Genomic DNA, 14,835 nt, shown 5'->3' on the forward strand with positions numbered 1-14,835 from the left:
ATTCGGAACCCGAACCAGCACCTGACGACATAGACAAGTGGATTGTTCGCTTTAATAAACACAGTGGGAAAGTAGACAAATTTATTAAGAAAAAATGTAGATAATTTTTTTTTGTGAATTAAATATACGTATAGACCTGAATGACCATCATAGGTTAAAAAGTCTCTAAACAAAAAAAAAAAAAAAACGAATTGCAGTAGAAGTTTAAAGCGGAGAGAGGAATTTTGGAACGAATTCTGAATAGATTTCCAAGCAAATTCCAAAGAAGATCTCTGAAGACTGATTGAAGCAACAAAGGAGGTGTGTAAAACTACGTAAGAGTTTAATTCAGACTTGAGTTAGATCTTGTAGGGCCGCACTTCACAAAGTCTGCTTTTGCGGCGCACCAGCAGCCTCTTGCAGGCTCGCTCGAACGAGTAAAAAAAGAAAATATGAGCCTGCGACACGTTGGGGCACCGCGAAAACCAAGTTTGGGAAGCGCTGTCGTAGGGGACTGCAGCAAGGTGGATGGAACTCTTATGCCTACCCTTGAACATCACTCTGGAAGGAATCGCATTACACGCATTACGGACTCACTCATCTGGAAATAGTTTTCACGAAATGGCCATTATCTCCGGAACATTTGGAATGTTGCAAGAATGCCAGATAGAAACACTGCAAATATTGCATTCACTAGAAATCCGGATGGTAAAAACAACGTGGAGCACAGTGGACGGACAAGGTGGACTGACCAAATTTCGAGAGATCTGGAGCGTGTGTGACATTCCCGAGACTGGAGAACTGCAGTAGCGAACCGAAATGTGTGGCGTAGAATTGTTGACTTGTTTCATGTACAGTTGACTCTCTACATCTCGATATTGAAGGGACCATCGAGATAGGGAGAGATCGAATTCGAGAACCAATTTGTAATGCACACTAGATTGAAAAATCGTCCGTAACTAGGAAAAACCATCAACAAACAGATGTCACTTTGCCTTCCCAGAATGTTTTCCACCTATAAACGAGATCTAGCAACCTGTAAAAACGGGCACATCGACATGTGGAGAGAAAATCTAGAACAAAAACGAACGAGATCGCATCGAGATAGAGAGATATCGAGATAAGGGGATATCGACATGTAGAAAGGTAAAATGTATGCAGATTGAAGGGACCGACCAAATCATCGAGATAGGGAGAGATATCGAGATGTAGAACATCGACATGTGGAGAGTCGACTGTACCTATGTAAAGATGTTGTACTAAACAACAAATGAATACTTACACAAGATGGTGTACCGGTGATTCCTTCTTCGGCTCGGGATGCCGCGTCTGGATGTTGAGATGCGGCTTTGGGTAGATCTCCTCCACGTTGAGAAACGGCGCCGAGTCGACGATTAGCGAGTGCGGTCCGGTTTGCTGCGACCACGATGGCACAATTGCCACCTGGCGGCCACTCTGCGGCCAGGCAACGTTCGGTTGAACCGCATTGGTCAGCAGCATCCGCTGACCCGAGGACGGTTCGACCATCGATACAGGAACAGGAACATTGACGTACTGCTGCGGTGGAACCTGCAGAGGAGGCTGCATCGACGTGCCTCCGACGACCACGTGCTTTGTCGGACTGGGCATCGTCTGATACCCCGGAGGACACAGGATGCTGGACACCAACTGATGCTGGAATGCATCTGGCCGACCGTTGCTGTACTGACCACCAACATTCCGACCCCGGTATATCTGGTACAGATGGTTGTCGTACGTAGGACCTCGCTCCCGAACGATCCTCTGTACTTGGTTGTTGAACGTGATGGTCATATTCTCGGTGGCATTTGGTACAAAGTTGGTCACCAGGGTGGCCGTCGTTGGCTGAACGCTCAGATTGTAACTGTAAGGGTTGGAAAGATGAGAAATATGTTTTAGACTTAGCATTTGATGAAGGAGTCATTAGGAATACATACGTGTGAATCATTGAGTCCGTCCTTCGGCACACCTCCATCATCTGGACGGACGCTTTGACGTTGTTGCAGTGGGCATAGTCCACCAGATGTGCCAATGTCGTGAACGGATGATTCAGCGCTTCACCCGGAGTTATCCTTCGTTCCTGGTCGATCGTCAGCATTCGCTTCAGAAGATCGATGAATTCCCGTCGGTCAGTCTTTTCCGCCAGCAGCTGGCCACCCTCAATGTCGGTTGGCACGTTCACCTGTCCGATATCATCCAGACAGTTGAAGATATACTTTCGAGCCTCCTTGCTTTTGTTGTTGGTTTCCGCTTCGTGCTCTTCCGGCGTTTTTAATCGCCAGAAGGGATAGGTGGATTCGACATCCCGGTAGAAAAACTTAGCCGTTTTGCTGGCACTGTTCAACATGTGCTCGGTTGGGAGACCCTGTGTCTGCGATATGTACCTGAGGGTGGATACGGATGATTAGATCAATTCTATTAGATAATTGGTTAAATCCGACAGCGATTTCCAAAATCGAAAACATCTTGGAACAACTTTCAACTTTCATCTCAACGACCCAACATCCATAATTTACTGCATCTTACCTGATTTGATCATACTCAGAGGAGCCCGGATACAGGGGCCACCCGAGAAACAGCTCCGCCACGACACACCCCAGCGACCACATGTCGATGGCCTCGCAGAACGGCAGCCCGAGGATAATCTCCGGCGCCCGGTAGTAGCGCGACTGCAGGTACGTATTGCACACCGTTTTGCTGACGTGAGACGCCGAACCGAAATCTATCACTTTTACCCTACATTCCGTTCGTTTGTTTTGTTTGTTTCGACGCGCGAAATGAAAGTGGAACAGGCAAAAAAGAATGAAAAACGGAGAAAATTAGAACGGATATAGTATTTCATTAGGAGGGCATCACCCCGCGGACGTAGCACGGAAGCGGCCGGCTCTCACTCACCTGTACGGTTGCCTAACCGGGTCGACCAACATGATGTTTTCGGGCTTCAGATCGGCGTGGATCAAGCCGAGCTGTTTCAATTTTAACAACGCCGTTAAAACCTGCAATTAGAAGGTGGGGAAAAGAGAAAGGTCGTTGAGAAAAAAAAATGGGTAGCAACAATTGAAAAAAGGTTATAGAACGGGCGGTTTTCTATGGAGGAAGGGTTTTGCGACTATTGAAATTGTCGTGTGTACCATAAAAACTGCAAATCGAACTTGTGTAAAACCTGGGCCTTGACTTGGCGAGAATACGTCAGTAACTGTGCAACTGCCAGAGAATATCTTGATGTGTGTTTATTTTATCTGCAAAATTTCATGGAAATCGGAACAGAACTATATTTGTAGTCTGGAGGAGATATGTATGCTGGCAAAATGATTCAAAATTGTCAGTTATTTGTCGTAAATTTCCCAACTTCTGGTTTACATTTTATGTTGATCTTCTGTCATATTCGTGATTTTGTCTTTGCATTATTGAAAAGTGTGGTCCGTCAAGTAGTTATGTCCATTATGTTATTAATAACTGTTCAGTGTACTTATTCATCATTTATTGTATTAGCCATTATGAAAAGTAGCCATTTTCGTTCAAAATATCAAGCTTTATTGGCATCGACAATGCGTCATTCTATTTATCATGTATTAGCTACGAATCTGAACTATAAATCATTGCTTCTCACTTATAATGTTTTGAATTACTTGTTTGACTACGACCTTTTGTATGTTTATAGGTTTGTTAGGTTTGTTTTGCTATACAAGGAAGAAACTCGTAGTCATGATATCATGAAACGGCTTGGTCCTGATATCATGAAATAGCTGACCGGTGGTCATGCCCCCAGGAATGTGGCCACTTATTAACCCGTGTCAAACCCTAGATTTTGACCTAACAACCATCATGAATTATCGGCACCAACTCGTTGATGGTCATTACAAGCACACATTTTCTATGTGATGCTGTTGGACCATGTTCCGGACTGACTGGTGGTCATGCCCCAGGACCACTTACCGACCTGAGACAAATCCTAGCTTGCGACCTATCAAACTTCAAAATTTCCTGGTGTTCCACAATTCAAAGTAACTCCAAGAAAGAAAGTTCAGGAGGAAATGCAGAAGACATAGCGGGATAATCTATTGATGAAAACTAGTAGAAATTGCAGGATTTTCTCCCGGTATTTTTCTTAGTTTTCTTCATAACTATAGGTTTCTTCCAGAATTGACCGATTTCTTTTAGGGTTACTTACAGAAATTCACCTGGTATTTCTTCTGCAATTCATCCCGATATTTTTCAAAGAACTTCTGCATATTGAGATCCCCTCGAGATTTCTTTAAAATACCTTCTCAGAAATTCTTCTGAAAACACACAGGACCTAACGAAACCGAGAGGAACAACAGGAAAACTTGAAAGGAAATACGCCAGACGTCCGAAAGTAATCCTGAAATGAATTCGTCGGACACATTTATTCCGAGTGATACAGTTGACTAAATCTACGAATGAACTCTGTGGAATACTCCTAGAGGAATTCTTGAAGAAATTCCGGGAGAAATCCCTAAAAAAAACTCATGACGTTTGATACATTGCTAGCTAAAGCTTGGCTCAGGTCGGAAAATGGTCACATGGAAAATGTGTGCTTGTAATAACCACAAACGAGATGGCTCCGAGCCGACAATTCATGAAGTTTGGTGAGTCACAAGCTGGGGTTTGGCTCAGGTCAACAATAGGAGGCAATCAGTGAAGTACTAGATTGAAAGTAGTGAGCTGGATTTTTGTATGATGAGATGTTCAATTCTCGATTTCTGCAATGAAATGGTGCAAACAGCTTGGGTATTATGATTTCTTGACTAATTTGATGCTGTTTGAGCAAAAGTTTGGGTAACTGTGTTGTTGAAGTTGCATGAAATAAATAATACAACAACTAAGTTATCCAAACTTTTGCTCAAACAGCATCAAATTAGCCAAGAAATCATATAACCCACGCTGTTTGCACCATTTCATTGCAGAAATGCAGAATTGAACATCTCACCATACAAAAATCCAGCTCACTACTTTCAATCTAGTACTTCACTGATTGCCTCCTATTGATCACATTCCTGGGGACGTGGACTCTGTGGGGTGGTCATAGTGTTCATGAAAGCTTCCGTATAGTGGCAACAATGCACAAAAGCACAAAAGTATGACAAATTCAAGGGTTCCCTGGTCCAAGATGATACACTACTCCAACGGCATCTGGAATATCTTCCTAACAGCTATTACAAGTTTTATTTTTGTGTCACATGTAGCATTTTAATGCGTACCATCTCCTTAATTTTAATTTGCATTTATAGCGCTCTGGTGTCTTAGAGCCCTATGAGATTTCAGCAGTCTCACTTCCGTGGCCTACTTTCAGGTTATTTCGGGCGAACATCAACTATGACAGTCGTTCCCTGACAGGGACATCAAAATGTAGACGTCTTATATTGAAATAAGATTCCATATGCCCCTTAGGATTAGAAATTCCTAAACCAAACTCAAGCTACGGAAGCAACTAATGCTGCGAACCAAAGGCAACCTGCCAGAGGGTGTCCGGCCATTTGGCCGAATGCCGTTTGGCCGAACAATGTTTGGCCGAACGCCGTCTGGCCGAACGCCGTTTGGCCGAATGCCATTTGGCCGAAAGGCACGAAAGGGTAATTTGGCCGAATCGTAAAGAAAATAATTCAGAAGTTTTTACATTCTAACTGCCAATATGATCTTCAGAAATATTTCCTACTTTTAATCATAGGCTATTCGTTCTAGTTTTGACATTAAGAGATTAGTTGGCGTTGAAACTGCCTATATTTTATCACAGATTTTTCCTTCTGTGACTCATAGGCTGTTCTTTCAAGTTATACTGAGGCTGGGAACAGTGGTATGGTCACTTACATTTTTTTTTTTTTTTATCTGTATTAACGAGATTTTTAGCCCAAGGCTAGTTCATCTCGGGACCCACGCTTTACTTCCCTTCCACTTACATCATTTAACTTCGGCCAAATGGCATTCAGCCAAATGACCCTTTTTTTTGGCCAAATGACCCTTTCGGCCAAATGGCGTTTAGCCAAATGACCCGGAACCCTATCAGAGAAAATACGATTACAGGATTGATTGATGGACCAACAACATTTATGAAACCTCGTCATCCTGCGATTGGCAATTGTTATCCAACAGGGTAACAGGGCAAAGTATGTTTTCTGTGTTGCATATGTCTAAATGTGTTGTTCTAGTTTATTACGCATTTGTAGTGTTCCACTACAAGATGTTTTATTTTAATATGCATTTGTAGTGCTTCACTTGATATTCGTAATGCTCTTCTTTTATCAAACAATTCCGCTCCGGGACGCGATATGATCAAGTTCAATCTTCAGAAGAATCTCCCAGATATCGCGAAAAGACGACTACTGGATCTGTTCAACTCATTCATGGAGAACAACATTGTTCCGCTAGAATGGAGACAGGTCAAAGTAATAGCTATTGAAAAGCCTGGTAGACCAGCGTCTGATCATAATTCGTACCGCCCAATTGCTATGTTACCATGTTTAAGGAAATTGTTGGAAAAAATGATCCTATCGCGACTCCACCATTGGGTTGAATCGAATAACTTGCTTTGAAATACACAGTTCGGGTTTCGCAAGGGCAAAGGAACAAACGATTGTCTAGCGTTGCTTTCAACAGATATTCAATTGGCCTTTGTGGAAAAGGAGCAACTGGCTTCAGTTTTCTTGGATATTAAGGGCGCCTTTGACTCAGTTTCCATAGGCATATTGTCAGAAAAACTGCACAATAGTGGACTTCCAGGAATGTTAAATAATTTCTTGTATAATTTGTTGTCAGAAAAACATATGAGTTTCAATCTCGGACAACTGACAACTTCCAGAATTAGTTACATGGCCCTACCCCAAGGCTCATGTTTAAGTCCCTTGCTTTATAATTTTTACGTGAAAGACATTGATAGTTGCTTGGAAGGACAATGCACGCTAAGACAACTTGCAGATGATGCTGTGGTTTCTCTAAAAGGCCCATATGCATAAATGTTGCAAAGACCATTGCAAAATTCTCTAAATAATCTGTCAATCTGGGCAAGAGATTTAGGGATCGAGTTTGCTCCGCAAAAAACTCAATTGGTTGTGTTTTCTAGAAAGCGGAACCCAGCCCAACTGAAACTCAATCTTTTGGGAATAGAAATCGACCAGTCTTTGACTTCGAAATACCTTGGGGTCTGGTTTGATTCAAAAGGCACTTGGGGTACCCAAATCAAGTATTTGGTGCAAAAATGTCAACAAAGGATCAATTTTCTACGCACAATTACCGGAACATGGTGGGGTGCTCACCCGGAAGACCTCATAAAACTTTACAAAACGACTATTCTCTCTGTTATTGAGTATGGCTCTTTCTGCTTCCACTCAGCAGCAAACTGCCACCTAATAAAGTTGGAACGAATTCAATACCGTTGTTTGCGTATTGCTCTCGGCTGTATGCACTCAACGCATAATGCGAGCCTAGAGGTCCTGGCAGGGGTGAAACCTCTCCAGAACCGATTCTGTGAGCTCTCGCTAAGGTTACTTATCAAGTGTGGAGTGAGCAACACACTGGTCATTGAAAACTTCGAAGAAATGCTCAGTCTGAACACTCAATCAAAATTCATGAGAATTTATCTGTTCTACATGTCATCTGACATAAGCCTACCAAGTTATAATCTTCCCCGTGTACACTTCACTAATGACAGTACCTCTGTTAAATACGATCTGTCCATGAAACAGGCTATTCATGGAATACCAGATCAACTTCGATGTATATCTATTCCTCGCATTTTTAACGAAAAGTACCAAAATGTCAATTCCTGTAAGAGATTCTTCACTGATGGGTCTAGCATAAATGGATCCACTGGTTTCGGTGTTTTCAATGAAAATTTCACCGCCTTCCGCAAACTTCAGGAACCTTGTTCGGTTTATGTTGCTGAGCTGGCAGCAATCAATTTCGCTTTGGGGATGATCTCAAACATGCCCGTAGACCATTTCTTCATCTTCTCGGATAGCCTTAGTTCGATTGAGGTACTCCGGTCGATGAAACCTGTAAAACATCCATCTTACTTTCTTACAAAAATAAGGGAGCAGATGGGTGCACTGGTCGAAAGATCATACAAGATTACCTTTGTATGGGTCCCCTCACATTGCTCAATTTATGGCAATGAGAAGGCGGACTCTCTCGCAAAGGTGGGCGCACAGGAAGGTGAGATCTATGATAGAAGAATTTCACATGATGAATTTTTCCATTTTGTTCGCCAGAGTTCTCTTCAAAGTTGGCAAAATGATTGGCGAGATGGCCAGCTGGGACGGTGGTTACATTCCATTATTCCTAATGTTTCTTTGCGAGTGTGGTGGTATGGTCTGGATATAAGTCGCAATTTCATTCGCGTGATGTCAAGACTTATGTCCAACCATTACTCGTTAGACGCGCATTTACACAGGATTAAGCGCTCTTCTCACTTTACCGGGCCGGGACCGTGCCCCGGTCATCGATTTCTTTCTAACGATATCTATGGCGTGCTTCTCATTAGCCCGGCCGGGGCCCGACCGAGCCCCGGCACGGTGTGATGTGAAACACGCCATAGTAATCGCATGTAAGAAATCGATGACCGGGGCACGGCCGGGGCCCGGCACGGTCCCGGCCCGGTGTAATGGGAATAGCCCTTTAACCTCGCGTTGAGCAATGTTTGTACTAAGTGCGGTTCCGGTTATGATGACATCGACCACGTAGTTTGGCAATGCCCGGATAATGACGCCTCCAGAGCGCTACTATTGGATACCCTTGAGGCCCGAGGTAGACAACCCTTTGTTCTTGTGAGAGATGTGTTGGGGACCCGCGATGTCACATACATGGGATGTATTTTCGACTTTCTTCGCTCTGCTGGTATAAAAGTTTAATTCGCTTGTGTTTTCTTCTCCAGTTTTTTTTCTCTGTTTTGTCCTTTTTGTGTTACCAAGCTGCTCCTGGCAATCCGGAAGACCAAGTCCCACAACAAGTTGGTACCACCACCACAAGGCACCGAATACGCTAGCAAGATGCGATTCACCCACGGATGAGCAGCAGTGAAACCTTAGGCCCAATCCTTACCCTGTCCATCCCTCAAAATGCGACCTTTTAACCTCGAGCTGCCACGAGTACCCTGGCTTCCACCCATTACTAACAGATATCATTAAAAAGTTATTACTCTGTATAATGTATGTAAGAAAAACAACGATTTATCGATTTTTCTTTATTTAATTTACAAAGATTGCCAATTCAGTGTTTTAGAATAATAACAAAAATCACTTGACCAAATTATCGCGGAGCGGTCGAAAATCTACTCTTTATCTCGCGGTAGTCCACAGCTCACTGAAGCGCTCGGCTTGGACTTCGTGTTCGCTACTCTTCTTCTTCTGTCTCTTTCATCCTCACAACTCGGTCATCCTGCAACGGTTCTGGACCCCAGACCCGGAAGGGCTTCAGGTGACTCGCAGCCTTCGATGTCTTCTTCGGTCCTTCTCCGCTAATCCTCTCCACATCGTATCGATTGTTAGGCTTGACGTTGACTATCTTGTACGGCCCAAGGTATTCGGCCGCATATTTCTTGCCTGGACCAAACTGCGTTCGCTTGACCGCAACGACATCCCCAGTTCTGTAAGTGGGTGCCTGCCGTGCTCGTAGATTGTAGGATCGTTGCTGATCCTGCTGTGCCTTTTCAATCGCTGCTCTGGCCTTCGCTCTGACGTCTCTCCGTTGATCATCGAACTGCGCAACGCGAATCTCCTCTAGCAATTCACACAGACGTACATCACCAGCGTGGCGCATCTGTACCCCAAACATGGCTTCAAACGGGGACACAGTTGTGCTTTGGTGAACGCTCGCATTTATCCACCGCTGGCTGTATGTTTGCAACGTGTTTGTACCACTTCGTCTTGTCGTTTACGCTGAGCTTTGTGAGCATCGCCAGGATCACTTGGTTTACTCGTTCCACCTGGCCGTTTCCTCGTGGTACTCCGGTGGTAATCTCCACGTGCTGGATGTTCTGCTCTTCACAGTACGCCTTGAAGTCATTCGAAGTGAACGCTGCCCCCTTATCACTGATGATTCTACGTGGGTTCCCGAAAATCTCGTTCTGATTTTGCAGTCGTTGAATCACTTCCTGAGCATTTGTGGTCTTGGTTGGGTTTATCCAGGTGAACTTCGCAAACGCATCAACCACGACGAACAGATACTTATACAACTTCTCGGTGACGTCCATTGGTCCCAGATGATCCACGTGGTACGTGTCAAAAGGCACGTCGCCTTTAGGGATCGGAGCCAGCAGCCCGTCTATCTTTCCTCGCTTCCGATTCGCCAAAATGCACTTAACACAACACTCAATCTGTCGCTTTACCTTCTCAGTCAGACTCGGTATGAAATAGTCCCGTGTGATCACTTCTTCCAGCTTTCGCACACCAAAGTGACCATTCTCGTGAGCTCGCCTTATCACCTCACCTTGAAGTTACAATTGTAGGAACTACAATGACCTCTCGACCATCAATCAGTTTCATCAGTAGGTCATCACTCACGAAATAGTCCTCGAAAGTTTGATTTTTCAACAGTTCTGTTATCACTTTTAACTTCTCATCTCGCTTCTGAGCACTTCGAATCATTTCAACCATTGGATCACTGGATGTCAGCATTACTGGTGCACGGCTCAACGCGTCAACGTGTTTCATCCTCGTTCCCGCTCGGTGTTCGACAGTGTAGGTGAACTCTTCTAACAGCAGGGCCCACCTTGTCACTCGGTGTCCCAACTGTTTCGCCTTCATCGTATGTTTGAATGCCGCACAATCCGTTACGATTTTTAACGGGATTCCCAACAGGTAGACACGGAATCGTTCTACGGCTCTTATCACTGCCAACACTTCCAAATGGTACGCACTGTAATTCTTCTCCGCGCTCGAAGTTTGCTGACTCATGTAGTACACTGGGTGCAACTTCCCGTCGTCGCTCTTCTGAAGCAGCACTGCACCGTACCCTTCTTTAGATGCGTCGGTGTGTAGCTCGGTTTCGGCATCAGGATCGTAAATCTTCAAAACGGGGTCGGACACTAAACACTGTTTCAGCGACCGGAAACTCTTCCGCTGGGATTCTCCGAACTCGTACAACACATCCTTCTTCAGCAGCGACGTGAGTGGTTTCGCAATCAACGCGTACCCCGAAATGAATTTGCGGAAGTAACTCGTGAGCCCCAGGAACCGTTGTAGCTCTTTTGCATTAGACGGTTCACGGTAGTGTTGCACTGCACGAATCTTCGTTGGAGCCACGCTATGTCTGAACCAGCAGATTATAAAAATTGAATGTACATCGGGTTTCTTTCCATAAAACACCAGTATTCGAGCTATATTTTCATTTGCAGAAGGTTTCAAAATATTCTATCGGTGAAAATTTTTCCATACATTTTGTATGGGGGAGAAATTGACCGAAAATGAGGATTTCAAGCAAATTTATATGAAAAACGGTCAAAAAGATAGAAAAATCAAAATTTCCCCGATAGAATATTTTGAAACCTTCTGCAAATGATAATATAGCTTGAATACTGATGTTTTATGGAAAGAAACCCGATGTACATTCAATTTTTATAATCTGCTGGTTCAGACATAGCGTGTGGAGATATGCGGTAACTTCCATCGCCGATCACATACCCCAGATAGTCCACTTCATTTTTCAGAAATTGAGATTTCTCCCAATTGAACTGAATCCCATTCTCAGCAGCCACTCTCAACACCTCAATGTTTTCTTCCTCGGTCTCGGACGGAATTATCGCATCGTCCACGTAAATTATCAGGTGCCCACTTCGGATCAGATCACGGAAAACGTCGGCCACAAAACGACTGAAACTGGCCGGACTGTTGCAAAATCCGAATGGCGTCTTCAGGAATTCGTACTGTCCCGCGTGTGTCACGAAACTAGTGTACTTTTGACTCGAGTTTTCCACTGGCACATGAAAAAACGAGTTCTTTAAATCGAGTGTGGTAAACACCTTTGCCTTTTTGCGATTACGCAGCAGCTCGTGGATTTCCGCACTCGTCACTTTGTCTTCAAATTCTTCTTCAAGGGCCGCCCTTAGGGACGCCCAATTGTTCAGCCCAAATGAACTACTCACAAAAAGCTTTGCCGTGCCCTTTAGCAGCCGGCGGCCGTAAACAAACTTCTGCACATCCTGCCAGCCGAAATTGTCACAAGTTTGCTCGAAATCGTCTAACCACTCGCGCACATCGCGGTCCGAATGGTCTCCGGAAAACTTCTCAAGAGAGTCCCCGATGTCATGGAAGGTAAACCTTGGCGAACGCGCGATTTCTTCTCCGTCGTCGGAATCCATCTCGTGCTGGTTTTTTGCGTTCTTCGGGGTTGACGTTGCCACTTTTTGTTCATGGACGTTTATCACTGTGGCGTCTTCCACCGCACTGTTACCCAGCAGCCTTCGTACAAGCTTCGCTTTTTTGCCGCTGGTGGGCAAACTTCTCTCCGCACACAATTCACGCAACACTTTTAGTGACCGTTGTGCAAGCTGCTCTTCGCTTTCGGACATCTCTCAGCAACATCGTTTCTCGTCCACACAAACACTACTCTGTTCTCACAGGGGAAGGTATTCTCCCACAAGCCACATCACTCGCAGTGATGGTGGGATTTCACTTCGGTCTCACAGCTCGCAGTGTAGAGATTTTTCTCCGGACTCACAACACTCGGTCAACCTCAGACAACACAAAATGGCGTCGCGACAATCCGATTTCATTTACGGATGAAAATCGCCTTTCGCCAACTTTTCCGGAACAAAAACACTTGGAGGCAATCCCGGTTGAGCCCCCATGTAAGAAAAACAACGATTTATCGATTTTTCTTTATTTAATTTACAAAGATTGCCAATTCAGTGTTTTAGAATAATAACAAAAATCACTTGACCAAATTATCGCGGAGCGGTCGAAAATCTACTCTTTATCTCGCGGTAGTCCACAGCTCACTGAAGCGCTCGGCTTGGACTTCGTGTTCGCTACTCTTCTTCTTCTGTCTCTTTCATCCTCACATGTATACTATTAAGTACAAAGAAAGATCCTCGGCTCCGTAAAGCGTTATACGCGATTGAGCCCCAAATAACTGAACTAGATAAAAAAATAGATATTCGTAATACAACTTGACCATTCCAATCCGTACCTAAAAGAATACAAATTGGTTGAGATTTGATTAAATAAATATAAGCAAATTGAAGGAAAAAGAGCATTTTTTGATAGAAAAACCACCAAATCTCAGGAAAAGTGAAAACAATAATAACGTCATCTTGAACGTCATTTAAAAAGAAATGCTTTTCTACTGAATATACTGGGTAGTGTGTATTTCTTGGGCTCGTTAATTGACCTGCCGCATTTCATTCCCGTCCAGTACTAGTGGCAGAGCAATGCCGAAATTGTAGTACAGTAGGTAAACTGTGCATCACCTGAAGTGGGAAACGGTGGAAGTTTTATGCATCGCATATTTAAATTAAATTTATTTACATTCGCGTAACCGGATCCCCAAAACCGCTAACTGGAGGTTTCCGATGCGTGTTTTGTAGGTATACAAAGCAAAACCGTGTTACAATTTAGGCAAATTGAAATTCATGCTTTGCTTTGTTTTTTTTTTCCTGGTGTTGTGACTGCACTAACAACTGTGCCTATAGTTAGGTATGAAGGTAGGTATATCCCCATCATAATCGCTCGGGCCGTGTAGATTTGAATATCAAAAACTGAAATAAATTAACGCGTGATGCTTTTGTTTAATGATCCGAACTAACAATACCCGACGGTGAGCTTGGTTCGTTCCATCGTCGTGTCACGCTCTCATTGTTGGATGGAATTATGTTTCAAGCGCCCACAACCGGTATAGCTTTTAATTTGTGTCATCAATGTGTTACAATGAAAGGGTTCCCTTCTCAATGGTTGAAAATTTGCATAGAAACGGTGCGGTTGGGTTTTGAAATCTGCGCTTTGATAGTGTTTATGCAGAGCTATTGATGTAAATACAAAAGCTACTAATATTGCCGAATGGGATTGATTAGTTTTCAAACCGGTCTCAACTATTAATGGAAACATTCAGTCTATCAAGCAAAATTAAGTTTTGTGGAATCGGGTTTGGGTTCGGGGAAATCAAAATGCATAAAAGCCAACAAATATCAATTCGCAAAAAAACTCCTTGGAACGTTTAGTCGGATTCTTATACATGGAGAGGCTCGTGACATTTAAAAGTCAGTAATAATTATGGAGCCTCTACAACCTCGTGGAGCTACTAAATAGTAAAAATTATAGCTGAAAAGCATTCCAATTAAAATTTACCTAGCACAATCTATCATATAATGCCTACGAGTTATGCAATCTAACGAACTGTGCCCTACAGAGTAATAAAAACACCAATCTATCCTTACGCCTGGCATCCATGCACCAATGTGTGAACCAATTAATTGCCAACCATATCCCACCAACATTCGACGTCCGCATGAATTTGTGCAGACGCAGAGGTATATTCGGTCTGCTGTGGATACAAAGGAGTTCAATCATCACTTCCTTCCCCTTCCCTACATTGACATGCAACCTTGCCTGCAACCTGACGTGGCAGGCGCCATTGTCGCCTAAAAATAGAAGATAATCAACACTCACCAACTGAAGAAGCCTGCTTATTCCTCAGCAAGTATCTCATTGGTCCTTGTGTGAGTGTAGCTGGTCTGACAATAATGGAGTAGCATTCACAGGCGGTCAATTAAGCTCAAGCTTAAGCTCAAAATTATAGTTAGAAAGCATTGGCATGCAATAAAGAGACTGTAAAATGGTGAACCGACATCTTGGAAAGAGAGTCCAACATATCTCTGGTCCTCGTAAGATG

The 14,835-nt window shown here is 43.7% G+C and overlaps 1 protein-coding gene across 4 annotated transcripts in view; it reads right to left on the reverse strand.

The window, feature by feature from the left end:
- Positions 1 to 14,835, reverse strand: part of LOC109428701 (homeodomain-interacting protein kinase 2) — a 281,932-nt gene that overhangs the window by 13,224 nt on the left and 253,873 nt on the right. For all 4 annotated transcript variants that reach the window (XM_029879765.2, XM_019704513.3, XM_062852197.1 and 1 more), the window contains 4 exons: positions 2,893 to 2,993; positions 2,524 to 2,733; positions 1,935 to 2,381; positions 1,262 to 1,861 (listed from right to left, as the gene is read on the reverse strand). In XM_029879765.2, coding sequence (XP_029735625.2) covers positions 1,262 to 1,861; positions 1,935 to 2,381; positions 2,524 to 2,733; positions 2,893 to 2,993 — 1,358 coding nt within the window. The remainder of the gene's footprint in view (positions 1 to 1,261; positions 1,862 to 1,934; positions 2,382 to 2,523; positions 2,734 to 2,892; positions 2,994 to 14,835) is intronic.

Source organism: Aedes albopictus, chromosome 2 (assembly GCF_035046485.1).
Source record: "Aedes albopictus strain Foshan chromosome 2, AalbF5, whole genome shotgun sequence".
Taxonomy (NCBI): domain Eukaryota; kingdom Metazoa; phylum Arthropoda; class Insecta; order Diptera; family Culicidae; genus Aedes; species Aedes albopictus.